Source organism: Lagopus leucura, unplaced genomic scaffold (assembly GCF_019238085.1).
Source record: "Lagopus leucura isolate 7727_CA_CO unplaced genomic scaffold, USGS_WTPT01 Super-Scaffold_100030, whole genome shotgun sequence".
NCBI classification, from domain to species: domain Eukaryota; kingdom Metazoa; phylum Chordata; class Aves; order Galliformes; family Phasianidae; genus Lagopus; species Lagopus leucura.
In genome coordinates this window covers 1218117-1243351 of record NW_024962281.1, presented here as the reverse complement: position 1 = coordinate 1243351, position 25235 = coordinate 1218117, and the positions used below count along the sequence as shown (strand labels likewise).

The 25235-nt window shown below is 50.2% G+C and overlaps 1 protein-coding gene across 2 annotated transcripts in view; it reads right to left on the bottom strand.

The window, feature by feature from the left end:
* Nucleotides 1-1161: 1161 nt before the first annotated feature.
* Nucleotides 1162-25235, bottom strand: part of SEPTIN8 (septin 8) — a 28742-nt gene continuing 4668 nt past the window's right edge. Inside the window, exons 2-10 of one of the 2 annotated variants that reach the window (XM_042881565.1) lie at nucleotides 16020-16134; nucleotides 13418-13613; nucleotides 12574-12760; nucleotides 7582-7743; nucleotides 5933-6029; nucleotides 5399-5567; nucleotides 5039-5171; nucleotides 4255-4445; nucleotides 1162-1836 (exon numbers count right to left, since the gene is read on the bottom strand). In XM_042881565.1, coding sequence (XP_042737499.1) covers nucleotides 1833-1836; nucleotides 4255-4445; nucleotides 5039-5171; nucleotides 5399-5567; nucleotides 5933-6029; nucleotides 7582-7743; nucleotides 12574-12760; nucleotides 13418-13613; nucleotides 16020-16134 — 1254 coding nt within the window. In that variant the 3' untranslated portion in view covers nucleotides 1162-1832. The remainder of the gene's footprint in view (nucleotides 1837-4254; nucleotides 4446-5038; nucleotides 5172-5398; nucleotides 5568-5932; nucleotides 6030-7581; nucleotides 7744-12573; nucleotides 12761-13417; nucleotides 13614-16019; nucleotides 16135-25235) is intronic. The other variant, XM_042881566.1, reaches the window with a different exon arrangement.

Below are 25235 nucleotides of genomic sequence, written 5' to 3'. Positions count from 1 at the left end.
CTGCTGAACCAGGGGAGAAAGAAAGTATTTGCATAGATCTTATTGGCTGCAGCACAAGATCAGGAAAAAAACATTGAGTGGAAAAGCGTGGCAAGGTTTGCAGTGTGGTCAGAGCTCTGTTCCAGCCCTCGGGAGCATCGGCCCTGAGAAGCAGAACAGCTCCAGCACAGCTCTGCTCACACAGGCAATTAGCACACCAGAGCTTCTCTCATTAGCAATAATCAAAATTGTGCCCCTGATTCGCTGCATGAGCAAACCGAGTCAATGGTGAGCTGGAGCTGTTCTGGATGTAACCATCGGTTCTGTTCTTTGTATGTTCCCTCAATAAAGCCACATCGGCTCTCTTGGTACGAGGGCTACTCTACAAAACGCATCCCAGCAGCACAGCCTGGGCAGCCCCATGCTCAGCCATCAGCTGATGCAGCCTGCGTGCATCTCCACATTGGTCCTTTCCAGAGGGCACTGTGAGAGGCTCTTTCACACCAAGTCACACAAACAGGACTGGCAGTGCACCCACACAGAGGGACAACGTCCGTATGAAAACAGTTTCACACCTGAGCACGCATTAAGGAAAAATGAAAGAGCTGCTTCAATGGGATACGCCTCATCCAGCATCGTGCCCTTCACACAGACCTGCACCTCGGAGCCAGAGCTCAGCATAAGGATGGGGCTTTAAGGAAAAATAATGAGAGAAATCCTCAAACATTAATGCCTAAACAGAAATGCACACGCTCCCACCAAATACTCAGCCACAGCAGTGTTTGCTGGAACTCCAAGGACACTGCAGGGCTGATATTTAATAGCTGTCCCATCTGCTGTCTGATGGAATTGGGTCCGACCCTTTTTCCATGAGAACACTGCTGTGTGCCTCCGTGCAGCTGTGTTCTGCCTATCACAAAGCAGTGAGATGGAGCAGAGTGCCATAAAAGCAGCACAGCTCACGGCCAGGGATCTCCTCAGCACGTGTGTGCTTATGGCTATTTCCTTTTTAACAACCACAAAGGAAAGATGACTGCTTCAAGAGCTTTTTCCAGGGCAGTGAATTGTGCTGCTAAGTGAGAAGTGCCACAGCTCCTGTAGCTCCACAGGACACAACACACACGTATGGAAAACCCTTCTATATAGAAATTCTAACTTCAGCGGTAAAGAAAATTCAAAACGTTGTCCCATGAGTTTTATTAACCACTCTCTCTTTCTATATATATATATATGTATATATGTATATATATTATAAATGAGGAAGAATATGTTTATAGAGAAATTCAGGATTAAAATATATAATTAGGGGAACAGGGGTGACTCGGACCAAGGTTCCCAAGGCGGAGGTTCTGAGCTCTGGGCTTTGCCCGTGTTCTAAACTTATTCAAATCCAGGATTTTGTTAGAAAAATAAACGTTTCGGCATCCTTCACATCACTCCTCCCATCTGAGCACCTTCAGAGGGAGGGAAACAGTGGAGCGATGGCTCGAACAGTCCCCATAACCAATGACAATCAAACGAAATCTAGGGAGTGAGCATTCAGCTGCTGGGTAAGGGGAGCTCAGGCCAACTGCTGCAGACACCTGACACACAGCTGCTGGGCTTAGGACAGGACGTCTCACTTTGGGGATGAGTTGATGTTGTTTAGAAGCATTTACACAGTAAGGTTACGTCCTCAAACACAGCACAGATCACAGCAAGTCGTGACACAGCAACCACTGGAGATGCTCGTGGTCTCTTTCGCTTTGGTCCACGCACACAATGTTATGAGAAGGGTCACGGGGTGGGGAACTCAAGCAACTTAAACACATGAAAGCACCAAGTCCACTCTTGGCCTGAAAGTCTGTATGTGATTAACTGAAAGAAACAAAGCATAAAAAAAAAGCATAAATTAAAATTAGGAAAATTAAGCAAAAGCAAAATGTAGTGAAATGATTAACAAAAGAAAAGAAAAAAAGAGAGGGAAGGCCAAGCAGTGCTCTGGCATCACACCAAGGCTGCCACGAACAACACACCACAAAGCACCATCTGTTCAGCTGTGTGTGCACAGAGAATCTCAGCACAAACACGTTTGTTTCCTCTCCCCACCTGTGGTTCTGCTGTCTCCATTTCTCACTTATTCATGCTACTCAAACCCTGCGTTAAAGCACCAGAGGGGTCAAGAGGCTCAACCACCTTTCCTAAAAAAAATATATCAATCAAACCATAAAAGGAAAAAATAATAATAATAAAAAGCACTGAAAATGCCTCTTCCTACCCTGGAGCCCACAATCCCAGTCCCAGCAGCCCCACCAGCAGCACTGGGATGTGCCTCTGCTCACAGACGAGCAACATGCCAGTAAGGAAACCATGAGTGCTGCTCACCAAGGAGTGCATGCACCCCATCACAGTGTGTGAGGTCCTGTGATTCGCATCAACCCAACTCCTGGGCTGGGGCTGCACTCCCTGACGTGCTGCTTCCCAGCATGTGGCCAGATGGAGGGGGGTCTGGGAAGGGGGCACCAGCAAGGCAAGGCACTGGGGAGGAGCCTGGTCCTCAATTATTAGTGAACAATTCGGGCAGCAAGGCACTGGCAGCGCTGCCCAGGGCTGTGGGTGCCCAGCGCAGCCTGGGAGTGGGGGCTTTGGGGTCCCTTCCAATCCCAGCATTCTGGAATTCTGTGGTTCTGTGATCTTCACAGTCCCTTCCAACCCAACCATTCTATGAATATTGTTATCCTGGATAACACATATGTGTGCTGCAGCACAGATGCCCACATTTGGAACCAGGCTGCAAACTCATCAACAATATATCTCCCATCCCAAACGGCTTCCTCTCCTGAACTTCTTAGCTCTATCCCCACTAACAGTGCAGTCCCACAGCTGGGCCCCAGATCTGCAGAGAACCCAGGGACAGGGACAAGGTGCCCTCACTCCTGGCAGCCCCACTGCCCCCAGCCCCATCACAGGGGCAGGCAGGGAGCAGAGCAGTGCTTGCAGTGTGCTGTGCACAGCAGGAAGCCTATTTCTGTTGCAGGCAGGAAGCTGCTGCATTTCCGCCAAGCAGCACAAAGAGCAGCACGTGCTTGGAGTGCTCACGGCCATAGGTCAGACCTGGGTCCTGTTCTCAGCCCCTCACTCCTATTGGAAGTCACTCAATATGACCTTACTTCCAGCAGAACGTTTTGCAAACTGCTTTGGGTGCTGCATGTGAGGCTGGATGCACACAGAGCACGCTGACAGGTCTGGAGACCCATTTTAACACCAACATACTTACATTCCAAGCAAATAAGTTAAATAACACATGCTGTTACCTTCCTAGGAAGAAACAAATGGCTCAGAGCCCCAGCACCACTCTGCTGCCAGGAGCTAACCAGGGCATCACTTCCCAGCCATCTCTTTCACCAGGCTGTGACTGCAGTGACCTGCTGGGACCACATGCAGCTCTGACAGCAAATTAACTGTAAGTGCTGGAGGGACAAACTGAGCACCCTGCATGCCAGCTTGCCTCATCCTGTTCCTGCACAGTGCTCCTTGGGAACCAAAATGGCTGGGGGCAGGACAGCACCACCCCCATTTTTAGTTTTAAAGATATATCTTCTTTAAATAAACCTGTTTGCCCCCTTCTTTCTCTATCATTATAACCAGGCAGCTGAGAGAGCATTATATTGCATGCCCCTCCTCCATACTCCTACTGGCTTCAGCAATGTCAGCTAACCTGCAGCTAGATAAGAATTCTGCCTTTAGGGGAAAAGGGCTTTCTCAGTTATTCAGCACAAGCAGAACTCTGTCTTGGAGTCCTGCATCACATGGAGCCCTAATGAATTCTCTGTGTTTCTTCATTCTAACCTGCTTTGTTTCACTTTTCACAGCTCTACCTCTAAAAATAAACAGCACTCCACAAAAAGAGGCCCTAAAGCCACAGAGCAGAGCAGGATGGGGCACCATGCCTGCAGGACATCACACTTGTGCCAAGGCTGTCCCTGCTTCTCTCTGCTGGGGAGACAGTACAGCAATTTTCAGCTCCCTTCCTGCATCCAGCAGCTATGTGCTCCCATGGCTGTGTGCCCTGCAGGGCTCCAGGCCTTTAGAGAACAGCCCAGAACTGAGGAGCCACCCTGCAGCCAGCAAGGCTTCCCCTGGCACAGGTGACCCCTTCTCTCCTGCACTTTACACAAAGCCTGAAGGGTAAAATTCGGGTTCCAAAGCCCTTTTTTCCTTATCTCTCAAAACGCTGCAGTCTGAGAACTTGCCCCCTCTCAGAGGCAAAGGTGACACTCCAGTTTGGTCACTTACTTTTTCCTGTCTTTGTCCTTCTTCAGCGGCTGCTGTGAGGTAGCCTGCAAGGATTGGGACTGCAAGGTTTCCACCGCCACTTTCCGCCTGTTGAAGGCGTTCATCTCTTCCTCCAGCTCTCTCCTCTTTTCCTCCACCTTCCTTTTCTCTTCCTGGTGTATCCTTTTCAGGTGCTCAAACTTCTCATGCAGCTGCAGCAGACAGGCACTGTGAGCACTTCACCAGGCACGACCACCAGCCCCATAACCCCCCGTCCCCTGAACCCCCCACGTATCTCAGTTCAGGGACCGAGGGCACAGTGGGATCCCACATTCCTGACCTTTGAGGTCCTTTTCAACCCAGGCCATTCTGTGATATGATGTGACTCTTCACTCCTTGGAAGATGGTCCATCTGTTTCCCCTTGCAGCACAGCAGCTGCCCATGGCCTCCCACCACCGATCCCTGCGACTGTGCACCTCCAACCCAATGCTCACCAAACCATTCTGCACTGCCCTTTGCTCACCAAGCAGCAGCCTTGTCTCCTACGCACAGCACAGGGAGGGCAAGACTTCTGTTTCTGAAACACCTAAACCAGTGATGCTGCTCTGAAAACACCACCGTGCACCCTTCCCTGAGCAGGGGAAGGTGTGTGTGTGAGTGTATATATGTATGTGTGTGTATTGCTTTGGCTGGCAAGGTCTACTAAGCATCTGCTCATGCATTCCAGGATTTGTGTGCTGCTGAGACCAGATCCTATGGCTGAGTGTATTTTGGGCTCCTCTCAGGGGTTTCTGGCACACTCACCTCTCTCTCCTTCTCCTTCAGCTCTGCCTCCGTCTCCTTGACTTTGTTAACAAACATTTGTCTCATTTCTTCCTCTTTCTTCTGGAGCTCACCCAAGAATTCTTTTCTTTTGGTCTCGTATGTTTCTTGCAGGCTGGGTAAGAAAGCAAACGGAATCTAGACTTTCTGAATAACAGTGACTTAGGGATGGGGAAAAGGCATGCCTTCCTGCTTCATTAAGGACAAAGAAGCAGGGAAGGGAACAAGTTCAAATGCAAGGCTCATATCTTCCAGCCCAGCATGGCAGATATCACCCACAAACCTCTGCTTTTCTTTGGGGTGCTGGTGCCCTACCATGATGGCAGATGTGAAGGCCCTCACCTGAAGGGCTGGCTGTCTGGGTCCGTGTCCTTGAAGCCCATCTCCTCCAGTTTGCACCTCCTGTACAGCTCGTAGTGGCGGGTGTGGGTCTGCTCCCGAAGATCCTCCATGTTGACTCGGATCAGCATTTCTCGCAGTTTCACAAAGTCACAGTGACTTTCATTCTCAACTGATTGAAAACGAGTGAGGAGTCAGCAAAACGCACATGAGAGGGAGGAGTACTAATGCACATTCAGCCCAACTCCAGAGATTCCCCTCCCATGGATGTCTAGCTGCCATCCCCCATGGGATAACCAAGCTCTTTGGATACAGTGATTCATTTTGACCATGCCAGAGTGGGTGCGAGTCCAAGCATTGCTCAGACAACTTATTTCAGATGCTGGTGGTTATGGGAATTCAAAGGCAAGATTGGCCAACCCACACAATGCTGCATGGGACCCATCCACCCCATGCAGCACAGCACACTTTCCTGCGCACACTGGGAAGGGCAGAGCTGCAGGGTGCATGCATCTGTCCATGCAGGTGGCAGCTTACCTTGCACCACTCCCCACGGGTACTGCCGAGCTCTCACCAGCTTGTTCCCCACCTTCACCTCCTCTGTGCTGCCAACCACAGCAAAGGGCAGATGAGCCTGAAACAGAAGCGACAGCAGAGACTCAGGGCAACGGAGCTGTGAGGAGTTTGGAGCACACATCCTATAGGGAGCAGCTGAGGTAACTGGAATGGTTCAGTCTGGAGAAGAGGCAGCTCAGGGAAGACCTCATCACTCCCTACGACCCCTGAAAGGAGGTGGTAGCAATAGGAGGTTGGCCTCTGCTCCTGGATAACAGCAATAGCATAAGAGGAGACGGCCCCAAGCTGCACATGGAGAAGTTCAGGTTGGGTATTGGGAATAATTTCTTCTCCAAAGAGCAGTCAGCACTGAAACAGCTGCCCAGGGAGTGGGGGATCACCAGCCTGGGGGTGTTCAGAAGTGTGGGGATGTGGCACTGGGGGACGCGGTCAGTGGGCATGATGGGGTTGGGGATCTGAGAAGTCTTTTCCAGCCTCAGTGATTCCAGGGCTCAGTCCTTGGGCCAACCTTGCAGAGGTCAGCCTAACCTCCAGGTTGCCTTCATCCCAACCCAAGGTCTATCCAAAAACCTTTCCTCCAAAGCCCTCTACCTCCAACGCTCAGAGCAGCTTCCCCTCTGCCATAGCAGAGCAGCTTACTAGCAGTGCTGGCTGGACTGAACTTAATGAGGAAATATTATGGGAACTCAAGGATCACTGCTGATCTGCCTCTCTCCATTTGTCAGGTTGCTCCCGCAGCTGCCATCTCTCTGTGTGCCAAGAGCAGGGAGCTCCCTGCCTCGCAGAAAACACAAGCAAAGACATCCACACACAGGCCATTCCCTTCCAGTGCCCACATACAACTGCTGTGCCACGTGCAGGATGCAACACGTGCTCTCTGAGGCTGCAAAGCACCAAAGGTTGCAAGGAATGGGGCACTCAAGGCAACAAGCACAGCCCTGCAGAGAGCCAGGGCCAGGCACACTGCTCTGTGGTACACCCACGGGGCTCAGGGCTGCAGCACATTTATCCCTCCCACATGTTTTATTTAGGAAACAAACAAACAAACACGAAAACATGTCAGCTGTCTCTATTCCACAAAAGGTAAAACTCTGAGCTGGGAGTAAAGCCAAATTCCTCAACTTGAAATTGGTTTTTCATATTCTTCCACCACATCTGAGTTTGATCTTTGAGTTTAAAATAAGACAAAATGGAGTCTAACAGTTTTTCCTTCTTCAAATTGGGTTCTCTCTGCTTAGTGTCCTTAAGTGGAAGGATAACGTAGATCTTAACTGTCAATTTCTTATTCGAAGTTCTTCCCTCCTCAAATGATAAGCAGCCTAAAAACAGATAAAATGAATTTTGAAGGAAGTATTTTTCAGAAATCCAATAAATCCAATTCTAGAGCCGAGATGAGCGTCTCCAGAGAGCCTGCAGATATTAAATAAGAGCCACATTTTAATTAATTCTGTATGCGACAGCCTCAGGCATCTGTCAGATCCACAGCTCGACTTTGAAACAGATTTAGCATCTGGACAATCCCAAGGAAACTTGCCTTTCAGACGAGTTTTTGCACAGCAGTTCAATGTGTCACAACTTCTGGAAGCCCTGCAGTTGGCAGCATTACTCACATTCATCACAGAGTTGATCTCAGCCACTGCTTCGTCGTCCGTGGGGAACTGATAGATCTGCACACCGTTGCTGACCAGCTCGCTCATAATCTTTATCTTAAACTTGTGCAACTCGCTCTTGGAGATGGTGTCTGCTTTGGCAATGATCGGGATAATGTTCACCTGAAGCAGAAGGAAGGACAAAGCAGAGGTGAGCAGCACAGCCGGGCAGTGGGGGGAGCTGAGGTTGTGCCTGCGAGATGCGGCAGCACTGAACACCAGAGGGAAGAGTTTTCCACTCATTTGCCTACACGCCTTGCAGACAAATGGCAATAAATGCACCCAACCAGCAGATCAAAGCCTCTGCTCCTGCCTGTGTGTTTTGCTACACGCTTCAGCAGAGACACAGCCATTATCACTGTCACATCTGCAGTCGTCACCCTGTCAGTGCTGGCTGTGCTGAACAGCTGCTTTGGAAGACAAGTGCAAAGATGAAATGCTGCAGCAAGACGGTGTGAAACCTTCCTGTGCTGAAGCAGAAAGAGCAAGAAGTCCACAGTCGCTTGCCAGCAGAGGCAGGAGCACTCACAGGGCTGCTATCAGAGCACTGCTGAGCCCACAGGAGCCACGCACAGCACTGCAAACCCAGCCTGAACAGCACCACGAGCCTGCCTGAATGGCAGCCAGACTCAGAGCAGCACAACTCAGGAATGCAGAGAAATGAAATGAGAGGAGAGATTTGCCATTTAACGCTTCCCCACAGCCAATGCTCTTTGTCCTGCAGAAATCCACAGCAGCCATCTGTTCTCCAGTGAGTGCCCACTAAAATCAATGGCCTTGCTTTCCAGCTTCAGTTCTGTCTGTAGCTCAGTGCTTTTTCTTACATCCTTCCTCCCCGCTCTGGTTTAGCTCTCACTAAATATAAATGTTTTTCCTTGTTCCAAAAGAAAATCTCCTTAACTTGCTGGCTGCCCCCAAACTATTTCCTGCCCACATCACGCCTGCAGCTGGACAGGAGGAGGCCCACATTCTCCTTTGGGCACAGTTTCAGGATGCCCTGGAGTCAGCAGCTGTGTTAACAGTTCAGATACCTGCCTGGGAACAGGGCATAAGAAGATGAAATCCTTACTTTCTCCCCAGCTACTGCTCTGGCCTCATTTACCAAAGACCTGAAAAGCACAGAGAACCAGGTCTGCTGGCCCCACTCCACTCCTCAGCAGGAAGACGTCCCCATTACAAAGGTGAAGGGGCCATGCCCACAGCTGGTGCCTCACTGACCTGCTACCACATCCCACACAACAGGCTCAGCTCGGGGCTCATCAGCTCCCATGCAGGAGCAGAAAGACACGGCCACACACAGGGCTTTGTGCTCTGCAGTGTTTGCAGCCTGGCACGCTGATAAATGAGCACCACAGGCGATTTTAGTCTGTTCTCAGCTGGCCTAACTCATTGCCCCCTCTCCTCCCACGAGGCACCAGCTCAGCCCTGCTTGCAGCTCGGTGTGTCCTTCCCAGCAGCAGGCACAACTCAGAAAAGCTGTAACCCAAGGATGGATCAAGTCCCTTCTAACCAAGCTCCAAAAAGGGAAGTCCATCACTGTGTTCAAAACCCAAAAGGGCTCTGCAAGCTGCTGCATTTTCAGTAATCAATAGCCAACACCAACGCAAATGCCAACAATTAATTAACAGCAAAAGAACCTCAGTAGGCTCTGATTTTTTTTCAGCTACATTTGTCCTGGATCATTCCATCTCTTCCTGACACAAATATGTGCAGCTGCCCTTCAGTAAGAAAGGAACCAGCAGGAACCTACCAGGACTACAGCCACACTGACTGCACCACCTCCTTCCAGCTCAAGTCCACCTTCCCAGGGCTGCTGAGACTTCCAAGGCACTGGAGTGTTTCTCTCCTTCCCTCTTCTTCCCTCATAAGTTCATTAATTTTATATGTAAGCACAAAATTACTGGGTTTTGATTTCATGCACATCTAGGGAGCCACAAGCTGGATCACCGTGGGTTGCAGGTAAAACCCCAGAGCAACGTCCTCATATCTCCTGGTGGAAGGATGCTATCCTCCATTTAAAAATCTAATATCAAAATCAATAAGTTAATTATTGGAATGTCAGCCAGCTGAATCAGACAGGCATGCAGAAGCTGCATGAAAACGAGTGCAGGTGCTCACAGTCTTTGCTGCAGACGGAATCTTTGAGCAGAGGAAGCGTGTTTCAGATGAGAAAGCAACCTCACAGGCACACATCACCTCCTTCTCACATCTCTCTGACCACAGAGCCGTTCCTCATCTCCAAAAATAAAACTTTCAAGAATGTAACCAAATAAGAACGATGAGAGAAAATATTTTTTCCCTAATATAGTATGACCATATGCATTTTTACTCTGTGAAATACAAAATACAATTGGGTTCTCCCCCCTCCATCTCCAAAGTGTTCCCAAACGCAAGTCCCAACTAAACCAACAGTGAAATCCTGCCTTGGAAACCAAGCAGTACATGCACAAAGTGGCCTGGAGCATCATTGCTGGCTGGTGAACCACCCAGGACATGTCAGCTCACGAAGGGCAATTAGCCACAGCTCATAACAACACACAGAAATGGAAACCATCCAGGGACAGCAAACAGGCAGCTGAGGGGTGCCCAGGGCAGCACACTGTTATGCCATCGCTTTTCAGGGTAGGGCTGTAATTGGAAAATACATAGGGAAGCCCACTCCTGCCAGGGTGTACCTGCTTCCTATGGAGCAACCAGCCAGCTCCATCTACCTCAAACCATGCTGAAGATACTTCCAGTTCTCTTGTAATTCAATACCGCAGACAACAGCTGGCCATGAGCTCAGCCAATCGAATATTGTATTACGGTACAATGGAAGATTCTGTTTACAGAACAGCTTTGCCCAGAAGGGATTTTGTAAGCTCGAAGCAAGATGCATTACTGAAATCATGACAGATTCAGCAGCTTGCCCAACACCTGCTGCCATGCTGCTGGCGTGCTAGAGCAAAGGTGTAACTGAAACAGGGTCCTGTGCAATCGTTGTTAAACCAGTCTCAAAAGGTGAGCCAGCACACCATGCTGCAAAGCAATGCTTCTGCTGTACCTTTTGCCTCTGTGTGCCCCACTTTTCCACTGTAAAACAAAGGCCACAGCCACGCAAAGCTCCCCAAGAAAGCAGGTTCAGGTTGCTCACACCACTGTGGATGTGAGTCAGCGTGCCTCGCCTCTCTGCTCCAACACAGAAAGCACTGCTGTTACTGCTCCGGAGCAGAAACAAAGCTGTCTGGGGTTTGCTTACACCCAGCTCCACCCTGCACATGTGCTGGCCTCTAAGAGCAAACAGTTCAGGTGCACTGGCAAGGGGCACAGCACTGTCAGTATTTTAGGGAATGTCTGGAACGCATCTCAAAGCCCCGGGATGATACCGATGGATTAATGCAACACACAGCCCTGACATGCACAAAAGACCAGTGGTCTCTCTTTGCTTATTGTTATTTTGTATGCACCTGTGCAAGGCCAACATGCCATGAAATTCAAGACATTCTTACCATGGTAAGCAGGGAGATGAGAGCAAATGGATAACGTGACTTCAGAGATGACCGCTGAAGTGGAACTTTAGGAATATAAAAAGCTTGTGTGCACACAAAGTTCCCATCTTTGCACAAGCACAAAGGATTTATTTTGGTACTATGCAAGGACCACATTAAAAGCAGCCACAGGGAGATGTGAAAAGGAGGGAATGCAGAACCAAAGGCAGAAAAAGGCTTTGTGGGACCACCAGCACCAAGGGGAATTGTGCAACTGCTTTCTTCCAAACATATTTCTGGTAACATGTCATGCTGGCACAACACCAAGAGACAGAGTTTATTAAGGGAAAGTTTTCAGATTCTTGATGAAGTCAGTGTAGCAGCCCCCATGGTTACCAGCAGGCCACTGTAATGGGAAGCCAGTGCCTACTGTGGAGCAGGGCCAAGGAAAAGTAGGGCAGCTGCCCCGGGTGGTGAGGACGAGCAGCAGGGACTGCCAAGGGAGCTGTGCCCACCAGGAAAGTCCAATAGCGCTGCATGTGATCAACAGCCAGAGAAGAGCATGTTCCCTTCATACAGTTCAGGGCAACCCCAGGTTACTGCAGGGTCCCAGTTGCCTCATTTGCCCTCTGCATAAGTGGATTAGCATCTGCCATCTGAGAGGGGCCACCTTGCTGCTTAATGACTGCTCTTAAAGGCAGGAAATTCTTGCAAAGATAGGAAGAGATGCTGCTGTCATTAGTGACCCTTGAAGCGTCCCTGCAGCTCCCTAGAAGCCAGTTAGAACAATCAAAAGTGTGCCAGAAAATTCCTCTGAGCTGCAAGAATATCACTGGTTGGCCGGTTAACCCACTGTTCCCTAAGGCAGCAATTGCTCGTGTGCAAACAAACAGCCCCCAGTCGGACCCTCTCGTGACCCACTTCTAGATTTCCTATAATCCTGTGAGTTTCTTATCATATTTACACTGTCATAAGGCACTGTGAACGCTTATGCAGACTGCCCAGCTCTGCCAGCAGTGCAGCTCATGCACACCATTGGGCACAGACAGCACTTCTCTTCAGCCCTCGCCTCCTCTGCACCAGCCCCTCTCTTGTGAAGTTCACTACTTGGTTGCACTCAGTCCCTCTCCCTGCTGGCCAGTGTAGCACAGGGGGCCCTGCCACAGGAACTGCAGGATCTCAAATGATCCTCACCTGCAGTCTTAAAGAAGAGCTGACAGAGATGCAGTCGATGGCTGTCATAAAAATGAACAAATCTGGATAACTCTCCACTTGCTCTTTTGTCACCTGCTGTTTTTCAGGAAAGCAGCACAAGACCTCATCAACCATCAAGGCAGACCAAGTTCTACCCAAGCCCTAAAAAGTGCTCAGCTAAGGTGCAGAAGTGTCCAGCACTGGTACACAGAAGGCACAGAGCCTTCCTCATGGCAATATTAGCACAAGTATCACCCCTTCCAGAAGGGGACACCAGTCTCCAACCTTTTACCTTGCTGTCCAGCTTCTTCATTGTCACCAGGTCCAAGGACTTGAGGGAGTGCCCAGTGGGGGTGATGAAGTACAGGCAGACGTGGATCCTCGTGTCATGATAGTTGAACAGAGAACGGCGGATTTTCAGCTCCTCTTGCAAATAATTTTCAAACTGCGTATCAATGTACTCAACTATCGGCCTGTAACTAAAACCATACCATTAGCAACCCAAAGACTGGAGATCAAAATCACACAGCTTGAAGGCTTAAGGAATTCTCCTAGACATATCATGATACTGATTAAGACCGAAGTAATTTATCCTTACAAGGGAAAAGCGTGGCCTTTATGTACAGACCTTTTAATCCAAAGGTTTCTGGAACCTCCCGAGGCTGCGCTGCAAAGCCTAATGACAGTGGAGCATGGAAGATAACCACCTCCACAGATCACAGTGCAGAGATTGCAGGGCTGAGCCATCTGGCTGCAGCAACGCCAGATGACAAGGAGAGACCTTGGAGTCCCAGAAAGCCTCTACCTGGGGCTTGAACAAGATGTAATTAAATGAGACAGGCCCAGAGACACCAATCACGGCCAGAGCAGCTAATTCCCAACCCCGTGCTGAGGACAGCTTGTTCACTGCTCGCATTCCTCAGGAAAGACCTCATGTGACCCCTCCCATCTCTTTTTGGTTCCTTGCCCAGCTCCCCCTGCATCCAGCCCCCAAAACCATAGGCACTGCAGGGAGCTTCTGCATTAACAGAAACGTGGGCACCACCCCTGCAGGACTGCAAGCAGGATGATGGGCAGTTTGTGTCAAAACATCAGAGAGGAGCCTGCAAGCGCCGAGCAGATGGCACGAGACCTGCCTTTCGTCTTTATTTATCTGATCCCCGAACCCAACCGCGTCCACGATGGTCAGCTTCAGGTGCACGTTGCTCTCCTGCAGGTCGTAGGTCCGTGGCCGCAGGCGAACCGCGTTCTCATAGTGGCTGGCTTCTTCGGTCTCAAACGTGGTATTGAAGAGTGTGTTCATTAGTGTGGATTTCCCAATGCCCGTCTCACCTAGGAATGAGAAGTCATCAGTTCACCACAGCATGAATTTATCACTTCAAAGGGTATTAATTATAGAGAAGAACTAAATTATAATGTGAAAGGTTGCTACAAATTGTTTGTGGCCAGACATAATTGTCACAAAGCATCCTTGAAGTCTTCCTGCACCAGCATGCAGCTCATCCTCCCAGCAGGGGACATTCAGCAAAGAGAATATAGCAAATTCAGCAAATATAGAATGCATTTTTCCCCCTTCACCAATGCTGACTTTGCTTGGGACCTGTACCAGAGAAGCCGAGAAGAAGAGTTTTAGTACAATGCTTTTGAGCCTTCAACTGAGATGGAGTAAAACTCAGCTGTTCCTATTGGCAAGAATGGTCTGGCTCAGGTGTTGCCAATCCCAAACACAGCAGCAGCCCAGGACACACAGTGCACTCAGTGCACAGCAATGGGTCCTGCTGTACTGCAGAAGGGACAGGCAAGTCTGACAAAGAGGTTTCCTCTCACTCCCTTCTGTGGGATTTCTAACCCCAGCAGGCTTTTTAACTGCTTTCTCTGTCTCACCATTGGAGTCCCTTGAGGACTTGTCCCATCTAGAGAGATATATGGAAGGAAATCAGGGTGCCTACTTCAAACAGATCTGCAAGGACCACTTGCTATCAGACTAAAAATCTCCTTCCACAGCAGAAAAAGTTGAGATGGAAGTTTTGTGATTTCTCTGTGCAGCTGAACTTTGGTCTGGACGCCTTACATCAGCCTGTCCCTCTTGCACACCCCTGGTGCTGGGGTCCCACGTGTACAGTTAGTGTGTCAAAGGACTAAAGCCCATTCTGCTGTAATCTTTTTTCCCTCCATCCACGCAGCAGCTGCACCAAAACCAGCTCTGCAGCTCTCCCCTCTGAAGGCACAGCTCTGCCTTTAGCTGGCAGTGCTGGGGCTGTGCTGCTGCCTGCTCACTTTTCTGCCAGGGGAAATCTGGGCCCTGTCAGATGATAAAGTTCAGAGACAATGTGGATTGGATCACCCAGGGAAAAGCATTGCTGCACATTCAAACCAGAAGGCAGAGGCGCGTGTACACACTGATTTTATCACACAGCCTGCAAGCCGCAGGCAGAAAAACAGCCTTTTTTGGTGGGAAGCTAGCTAAAGAAACACATCAGGGAGCAGCAGGTGGAATTCTTCCTCATTTTGAGCACAAAGGAAGCTCCTCACAAGCGCTCAGTGAGATCTGCCTTGGTACGTGCAGGCTGTCCAGCACAGTGCCATTCTGCACAGACGTGTCACAGACAGCACATCTCTGCTTGGTGACACCCGTGCAACAGACATCAGCTGAACTGGAGGAAATAACAACACAGGTATGAGAATCCATGCATACAGATAACCTGTACAGATAGCTACAGCTGTCTGCTGGAGCAGGAGGCGCTGCTGTGCTCGGAAGAGCTCCAGCCGCACAAGGAGATGTTGCAACCCAGCCCAGAGATGGTGTCTGCAACTCAGCTGGTTTCACCTCATATGACTTCTGATTACTGGAGTTTCTCCTTGTAATTTCTGTTTCTTTCAAGGCTGCCCTACTGCCCCATGATTCTTTATACCAGACCAGCCAAGGAGTTGAAAGAAGAACCAAGTTTCTGAAGTTTCCCATCCATAAGCCCCATTTCCAGCAGCTGTAGAAGGATACCTGGAATGCATGACAAACCCAGCTCCAGCCCAGATTATTTGTCTCATGGCTTTCTGTGAAAGGGCTTTGAAGTGCTGCTGCAGGTAAATGTATGAGACTGATCTTTTCCAGACTGACCCACAAGGGGCCCTATTTAAACTCCTCATTCACAAAACACAGCTCTATTGGCCAGGAGAGCACAGACAAATTTCCAAGGAAACAGCCCTCCATGCCCTACTTGCTCTGCAGGCAGTCCATCACTTCCATTACTTCTACTCCCTCTCTCTGGGCTCCTAGGAAGGCTCTCATCATTGGAATCAGTTCAGTTCTAGCACTCTAGCCAGCATGACCCGATAAATGACAGAAATACCAAAACTAAAACAACAAGAGCATAATGAGGTTATTTTGAAGTCTACCCCTTGCAGCTGCTCATGGTCCTCAAGATGCACACTTCACAATCTACAAAAACTGTTCCCCCATCCCTTTTGCAGCTCAGAAATGATCACATTTCTGAGATTTGATTCACTCAACCCCAAGCAGGAGGGTGAGGAGGCTGGGTGCTGTCTTGTAGGGAGGGATGGAACGTTGTTTTTTGGTTGCTCTTTTTGTGGGAAATGGGCTGCTGTTCTTTCAAAGCCAGGCATCTCTGACGTGCTCAAGGTCACAGCTGGGGCTGTTTCCCAGCAGGACTCATAGGGAAACACAGTCCCAACCCCATCACCGCCCGTTCCACCCCCATCTGCTTGCAGGACTGTGCTCACCCACACAGAGGATGTTGAAGCTGAAGCCCTGCGTGACAGACTTGCTGACCAGCTGATCCGGGAGGCTGTCAAAGCCAACATGGCCCCCAAGGGAAAGGTTCCTCTTCTCTTCATTCTGGAAGGGAGAAAACAGACAGGTGAGCAGAGCTGCAGAGAAGCAGTAGGTCAGAAAGCCAACAAAGAGCTGCTTCCTGGAGCACTGCAGAGCCGCTGCTCAGAGCCCAGCACTGCCACAACACCTTGCGCTGCTGTGCCTCATCTCAAATCCTCTGACAGCCAACAGAAAAATGACAGACAGACATCAGTCCTAACGGGGAACCGCCTCAGACAGAACTAACTTACAGGCTACAAAGCAAGGAACCTCTAACATGAATTCCAACTGCGTGCAGCTGGGAGAGGTTAACCAGGGAAAACCCATTATGTGCGTTTTAGCCCTCATTTTTCCTCCTCCATTTTATTTTCTCAACTCCTCCAGCACTGAATCCAGGCAGACAAGCTCTGTGTTCTCCCCAAGCACTCGATCTGTTTCCCTTGCTATGTCATGAGCAGCGTGATTTTGTTTGCTCACGCTTCCAGCCCAGTCAGGATGAGGAACCCTCTCGCTTTACCATCTGTGACCACGCAGTTTCCACTGTTTCTCTGCAGTTCCCGTTCCTGCCTCCCCCATACACACGTTGTTCTTCCTTCTGTCTCCTCCCTCCCCCGGAGCAGGACAGAGCTGGTCACCTGTGCGGGAAGTGCTGCTTAGAAACAAAGGCAATAAATGTCCACGGATCGTCTGGCAGAGTCCAAGACTCCTCCGCAGCAAAGCCACAGATGGCCCACGTGCAAAGCACTACAGAACTAAACCAGTTCTGCTTTCAACATCACTGCACTGTGCTGGGCACCATGCAGCAAACCCAGCCCAAGTGACACGGGGTGGGGGGGCTCTGGGGGTGGGTTGTGCACCTGCTGTACAGAATGGCAGAGCAGGTCCAGAAGAGAGGAGCTGACAGAAGGTCCTTCTGTTCCTAACGGCTAATGGGAGAGTTCAGATAAGCAGAAATATTTCATCACATTGCCAACCTTCTGCCCAACTAAATAACAGTGCCTGAACCCAGTGACTATGCCACAATCTGCAACCTCTACAGTGCTCTTCTCCTTCCCTAAAGAAGCAAAGATACACGCATCAGGGCATGACTCATTTGCTCTCAGTTTCTTTGGTATATAGGTCTGTTTGTTCTCAGTCATCAGCACTGAGTGAAAGATGGGGATGGAAGAAGCATCCATCCCCCACACCTCAGCCTTAGCACCCCAGCACCTTGTCCAGGATGCTGCAGAGCACCCAGAGAAGAGTCTGAACACTGGATTCAAGCAGTGACTCGATGAGCCTCGTGCATCTCTCTGCTCTGCAACACGATTTCTTTAAAACAAACAACACAAACAGCCAACAGTAAACCATGAACCTTTCAACTGCATCTCAACTCAAAGCCTCCTTCAGTGCCGCTTCTGGGAGAACAAAGCAACATTCTCCCTTTTGCAGAATGCGTCATTTATATCACAAGGACTGCTTGCAAACAGCTGAAACAGCGGCTACACCTCGCCTTCCAACTCTCTGCTGCTCACTGGATTGCCACCAGCTCCCTGTGACCCAGGGACAGTGCTCCCCTGGCGCTCCCTGGGCAGAACCACAGAGGACTGCAGTTGGGCTCCTGCAATCAGTGCTGTTTCATCCCTCTGGGATTGATGGTGCTCTCTACCCAAGCAGAAACAGCAATTGTTTCAATCCTTCCTGCGGGAGAGGCTGTGCCAATTAAGGCTCCAAGGTGGCCAATCATTTAGGCAAATGCTAAGTGAATTAAAAAGGGCTCCATAGACACAGAAATCTCCAGGTTGTGCTTCCCTCCATTCATCTGTCAGCTTGCAGTGACAACAAAGCTCCAACCAACAGCTCTGCAGGAGGGGTGCTGACATCATGGTGAGCCCCCAGCTTGTGGGAGAGACACCAGACCACGCTCAGCTGCAGGAACTGGGGGCAGAAAGGGCTCCAAGATATTTCTTCCCTTACAAGGAGACGGTCACAGAGCAGCATAAGAACCCCCAGACCCAATGGTGGTAGAGCTGGGGGTCCCTTTGGGTCTCACCCATCCTCCCAGCTCCGGCTGCTCCCAGCCCTGCTCTGCCTGGACACCCTTACATGGTGCCAAACTCCAGCTGCCATCACCACAATGTGCTGACAAGCAAAAAAAAAACATTCCCACAAAGTCACTGAGTTTTGTTCCTTCTTGGTTTAGATAATAAACAAGCCAAGCAAACAAAAAGCACAAAGCAGAAGCCTGGGATGGTGCTTTGGAAAGGAAATAAATGGAGCTGCGGATGGCTACAATTGGGCTCGGAGGAGGTTTCCAGGCAACAGGCAGCACCGCTGCTTGGGTTTAAAATAGGCTCCAGCGAGGAGAGGAGACACTGAGAACTCAGTCGTGCTTCAGACAGAGAGAAGATTGCATCTGTGCAGGGCTGTGCCCTCCTCTGGTCAGCCGTTGGTTACAGGACAAAAATACTCTTACCCCAAACTGCTCATCATCTCCCAAAATCCCCAAGCCAAAGAGCCAAACTTCAGGGACATATTTTTGTCTGTGACCTTGAAGTGCACAGTTTGCTTTTACTTCTGTAAGCAGTGATAATAACCTGGATGGGGTCCAAAACGCTGCCGATACCAAAGCACAGAAACCATTGGCTCTGTGCACAGCACGCTCCGCTCCATCCCAGCTCCCGGGCAGCCCTGCTGTTGGCACAGCAATAACTGCTGCAATGTAGTCAGTAAGAGCAGGGGAAAACAGTAATGATAATAGTAAACAAAGGTTCTCTTCATTTTATTCTTCTCGTCCAATCCATCAACTACAGGATGACAGCCTTACGAATGCAAGCAATTTCCCTGAGAAGTCCAACTCCTTTGCAGCATTTGGTGCACTCATCTGTGGAGAGCAGCACCCACCGTTGCTCACTCTGCTCCTGCAGCACTCCCTTCACAACACCCAGTGAGACCCACATTCACAGCCTGGAGAGACCACTGCACTGCTGCTCACTGGGTGGCAGACCCCTCCCCGGGCTGCCAAGAGCTGAGGGGCAGCCAAGCATCCCTGAGGCCCACATGGTCATTTTGCACCATGGTACTTAAGGGCTCACAATGGCTCTGAGCATGAATTGCCAAAGCAGCCCTGACCTTGCTTCAGCAGCATCCCACCACGGGCAGCTCCTGGGGTTCTATGCAGAGCCTTTAGAGGAATGCACTCTTTGAAGATCTCCTGTGCCTTGAGCTGACAGGAAGGGCTTGAAACACTGAGAAGAGGGAATGAGCTTTATTTTGAATCTGGAATTCGGTGGGAAACAAAGGAGTCAGCGAAGGTCAGAGCAGAGCTGGATCATTTTGAAATCCAAAGTCCTTGGAACATGTTAAGCCTGCAATGGATGCTCCATCCTGCATCCATCCTGACAACACACACACAAATGGCACCTGGGGGCACTTCCATGATGGGAACGGTGGCCATCCCTGAGAGAATCGATCTCCAGCTCTGGTCCAACGACATCACAGTCATTGGACAGACAGGCAGTGGCCGTGCTTCACCAGGCACCACAGAAACCAAAAGCAAACCTCAAATCACAGCACTTGGAGCCTGCTGTACAGCACCGGGCTCACCTGGCCCTGCTGGAGGATGCATGACAGCACGCTGGCCCACTCCTGCAGCTGCACCAGGGAACTGAAAGCAGCATTTCAAACCCACATTGGCTTCCTAAGCCCATCTGCAGCACAGTGTCACAGCAGGAACAAGGCAGCTGGCCACAAACCACTTCCTTGGAAGATGTCATTTGCCCTCTTATTGCAAGGGAGATGGAAAAGGCAGTGGAGAAACACAATCAGACCGAGTTCTCTGTTTCTAAATCTGGCTCCCTATGAGGAGTCACTACAGTACCCACATGCCAATTAGAAGAAACAAGGATTAAGGAAACATGAGGAGAAGGAGCAACAACCAACGCTCCTGCAATGCTTTAAAAATAGAAAAAAAACTGATCACGGCTTTCCTGCTTCCAGTCTCTTCTTGCTTCACCTCCCAATTTGCATCAGTTTCAATCTGCATCATCACATGGTCCGACGGCTGCTCCCAGGAGAAGTGGCTTCTGCCTGTGCAACCCAAGGGGATCAGCCTTCCATGCACTGCCCTTGTCCTCCTTGCTGTCACGCTGGGAGCAGAATGAACTGACCAGGACTGGAGCATAAAAGACCATTCTGACACCAATTACTTAAAAAATGAAATAAATAAATAGAGTGGTATCATTCCTCAATTGATCTTGACACGAAATGCTCTTCAGTGACACACGCTTGTATTTCTCTGCATCAGACAATGCTGGCTGCCTCGTTGCAGCAGACACAGCAGTGTATGGGCAATGTGTGAACTGCTCTGTAAAACCAAGAGTGAAACCCCCCAAAAAACTGCACTGCTGCTTCTCAGCCAAACTGTGAGCAGAGTGCAGAGCCTTCAAGCTGCGACGGATGAGGTAACACAGCACTTTCCTGTGCCGATGGTGCCTTTGTCCCTTTCCAAAGTGCAAATAAACACAGGAAAGATAAATAGCTGACATCTTCCAAGGCATCTTGGAAGACATCTTCCAAAGCAGCAAAGGCCTTTCTTCTTTCTGTAAGCAACATGGGCTGCCACCATGAGCTCCAGCCCAGGGACAGCCAGAGAGTGGCTCTCTGGGCTGCAGGCAGAGCCACAGCCACTGGGGGGGAACGTTTCATGTCCCAGGAGCCCAGAGCCAACAGGATTTCACGTTCCTCTCTCCTCGAGCTTTTTCCATTCACATTTTACACACGTGCGTAATTATCAATAAGAGGCAACAATCTCTGCACGTTATTTTCCATAGTGCTTCAATTCCCACTTCTGGGGGCTTCTGGGTTCATCAACTCCTCCAGCCAAGTTGACGTTTGGAACTTAAATCCTGCAGGACCCCGCAGCACGGCTCCCCTCCTACCCAGGCACAGTCAGGATACATCCCTACCCCCCACCTGCCAGCTCTGCAGCACTGGAAATAGTTGTGGGCAGACGGGAGTCACGGAGCAGCATGCCAGGCACCCTGCAATTTACAATCAAATCAAAATGCAACGAGAAAGCAGTGCTAGCAGACAGACTGCAGCTCCCCGATGGGATCAGGGAGAGGAAGAGCAGGGATGCAGCAGCCAGCGCTGCAGGAGCGCACCCTGCACCCAGCACAGCTGGGGCCGCTGTAGGCACAGCACAACGCCTTTTGTTTCCTGCTTCCTAGTCCACACTCCACAACAGGGCATGAAACACAGGGATTTAATACAAATGCCAATGGGGTTTATGAAATGCTCTTCCCCTTGTTTCCTCGGTGGAAATGCATGGAACCAGGAAATCATCCAGCTGTGACACAGGGAGCCTCAGTTACAGCTAAGCTGAGGAAGGGCTGAGCGAGACGTGGCTGCTTTTCAAACCCACGTGGCTGCTGGCCCCACACACTGCCATGCTGGCACCCGGGCGCTGCGGGCCCCAGCAGCACTGCACAGCAGGGCCAGATGGAATGCTGAGGGGCCTCCCCCAGACACACCTCACTGCAAGGTCCTGCTCAGACACTGCTGCTCTATCCCCATTTCACAAGGAAACTGAGTCACAGAGCACTTAAGCACCTGCCTCGAGATTTGTGGGCAAACAACGTCAGATGCCAAATTCAGCTGCTCTGTCCCAGCAGGCACTCCCTGGGACGTGGCCCAGTTTCTGGATCAGTGCTGACAGAGATGACAAATCAGGCTTTCTGAAGCTCTCCTTCATCTCTGGACATTCCCAACAAAAGCCACTTGACATCTGCAAGGGACCAGCAGCCAGCACACACTCAGGCAGGACAGACTCAAGTTTTCAGGAAGAAAATGTTCCTTTTGCCAAGCTCAAGGACGCTGGGTCTGGGCAGGGGGCTCAGGTAGGTCTCCTGCAGTGCTGGGGATGGAAGGAAGCACACTTGCCACTGGGGCTGATCGTGGGAGACCTCAGCATCGCTTCAGCTAAAGCCCTTGCACAGAAATGCCACCTAATCTCGAGCAGATTTGCCGAGTGCAAGCACATACTCAAGCCTGAACATTCTCAGTTAATCTTAAGCATGTGCTTAAAATTCCAGATCCTTACTGCTTTGTAAGAAGCCATGGAGGGCTGGGGAAAGAAAAACAGAGAGAGAACTTTAAACGTGGGGTTTACACCGATTTACTGCTTCTCTTAGAACAGCTGCCTGCTTCACTTTGCTGCCCCTCACTGATCCATTCTGCTGGTCAGACAGGATGCAGCTCAGACAGCGTGAGCTGTGTCTTTGCAGGGAAGGCAGAAGTATTTTCCTTGCTGTGGCACGGCAGCCCTATGAGCTGTTGATTGCAACACTGTGATGCCCAGCACTCCAGCAGTGGCTGGGAGAACCCCAGCGGCCCTCACTTCTACCTCTTTTCCATCACACTGCATGCTGGACCACACCTGAGCCATCCCTCCCTGGATGCAGCATTGCAGCCGGACACCTCCAGCTGCTGCAGGCTTCCCACTGCATGCTCCCAGCCCACGCTGCAATCTCCCCCAAAGAAAACCTCACACTGGGGAAAAAAAACAAAACAAAACAACAACACAACCAACAGTTGCCAGCCCCCCTTTAAACCGCTCTGCAAAGAATGCCAAGAATGTTCCCAGACACTCCAGTCTTTATTCACACTCCTCCCAGCTGCGCTCCAGGCAGGCAAAACTTTGCAGGAGAAGCAGTGATGGAGTCACCACCAAGATGTGTCAAACAGAAATGAAAGCTGCTCAGCATCATGGAGACAGAAGACAGAAAACTGAGCTTCTCCGCTTCAGGGCTGAAGGTTACGTTGCCTGAAGTGATGCTTCTCCCACAAACAAAAAACAACAGCAAAGCACAACGGTGCTTCACAGCACTCCCTGTGTCCCTGCAGCTCCCAGGGAAGCAGGCGAGCTCTGCACAGCATTGGGCAGGCAACTGCCTTCGGCTCAGTGCAGCAGCCAACAGCTGAGCTGCAGCACAGCCTCACAGCCTTCCTTGCTCTGAGAGGTAAAATAAGAATCCCACACATCTCTAACAGAGCCAAACGAGCTGGCACGGGCCTAAAGCTTCACTCTGCTGACTTCCAGAGCTGAGTCTGAAGGGAGTGCAGCGCTTCTCATCTTCCTTACACAACACACACTAAGATGATACATTCCCAACCTGTGAATGCAACATCAGTTTTAATTTTCTGCAAACAAACAGACTGCTTCTGCTTCTAACCTCCCTCAGAGCTTTTCCTGCTAAAAATAAAATTCCACGTTTCCTTTTCATAATCTGTTGTTTCATCATTTCCCTAAGACTGTTGAGAAGTCTAACTAATTAATTGCAAGGTCTTTCTTAATTGAGAGAGGATTAACATGTGTTTTGTCCCTATCACGTAAGTCCTGGATGGGAGTTTACAACAAAGCAAAACAGGATTTGCCGGGCATTATGCACACAATGTTTTGCAAACATGAACACAGCCTGGAGAACGAGGAAAGTCGGTTACAACAGTGACGACTGTGGGACCAAAAATGAGAGACATTTCCTCCGAAATGACCTTAAAGGATGAGAAAGTTCAGCTTTTCAGCAGCCTGAGAATTCCATCCCCCAAGAGCTATTCAAAACCAAGAAAGCAGAGTCCAGAACACAAACACAGCTTTCCCTTCACTCTGTTTACAAAGAACCCCATGGCAGACAAACAAGCACACACCAACCCCCCCAGCCCGCTCCTTCCCAAGGTTATTCACCCACAATGTGCTCAGCCTTCCAATGCAATGGAACTGCTCAGTCAACCAAGGCCAGCAGAACACTGAGCTCACCCCTTATCTAGCACGGGACTTTCCCATGCTCATCCCAGGCAGCAGATGCACTCTCAGCTCCCACTTGCCCATCTGTGCCCTCCCCTCCTTCTGACCACGAGGAGAGGACATCCTCATTGATCCCAGCTGGGCACATGCAGACAGATATGGGACAATGCCAAGAAACAGAGCCTACCTGTAAGGAGTGGCACAGGAAGGGTTGGGGCTGTTAGAAAGATGTGTTCGCAAGGAAAGAAAGATCCGGATCCCCACCATGTCATTACCCAGCCATGCTGGATATCGGCCACCAAAACTATTTGTTTTAGTTACCACTTAAAATAAACATGTTGAATTCCCACATACGTTTCCAGAACGTATTGCCCAATTACAATAAAAACGATTCCTTATATCATTAAACAAGGGAACAGGGATGTTCTAGTGGGAACTCAAGAGTTCTGGGCATCGCTGCATACTTTTTTCTGGCTGCCTCATGGAACCATCCCACAGCATCTCCACAAACAGCCCTTCCACACCTGGACAAGGCTCTTTGTGGTACTGCCTGGATGAGAAGTCTCACAAATATGGTCATCACCATAACAAGCTGACTGCTAGATACCCCATTAACATGCCTCCAAAAGGCATCAGAGCATATTAGCACAGAATGCCTTTAATTGGAAGACTCAACAATGGAAAAATAAAATTAAATGTATAGCAAAGGATAACATGAAAGGACTCTTCAGTGTCTCTGAAACGATGGCACAAACCCGTACCCACCACCGCAGGCCAGAACAGATAGACAAGGACAGAGCTCCTGGGAGGCCCAGCTCTGGCAGCCCTTCCCTGGGCAATGCTCTTACCATGACAGAGCTGAATGACAGCTCCAAATCAGATTAGGATCCAAGGCCCGGAGCAGCTCGCTGTGAGCAGGGTATGGACAAGGGATCACAGACATCACTCCAACCCAAGCAGCTCTGAGCCTGCAGCAACGCACGCTGCTTAGCACAGCACAGCCAGGCAGTGCTGGGTGCCACTGCACAGTGGTTTGATTTCCAGCCCTTTGCACCAGCCCCCAGCTCTAGGCATGCCCGTGCAGCCTGCTGCAGGCAGCAGATCTCCTCCTGGAGAGCTCCAGGCCACGTGGAAGCCAAGGGCTGCATCCTGCCCCTGGTTACAGCAGGAACCAGTTGGAATGCTCCTTGCCTGGGGAGAGCTCTGCAGACATTCCCCACGTGTTTCCCTGCACACGTCATGCAGAGGTGGCACGGGCTCAACACACCACCTCATGCTCCAGGAGGATGAAAAAGCCCAGAGAGCTCAGCAGAAATGCAGCATGGGCTGCAGCCCCGCAGCT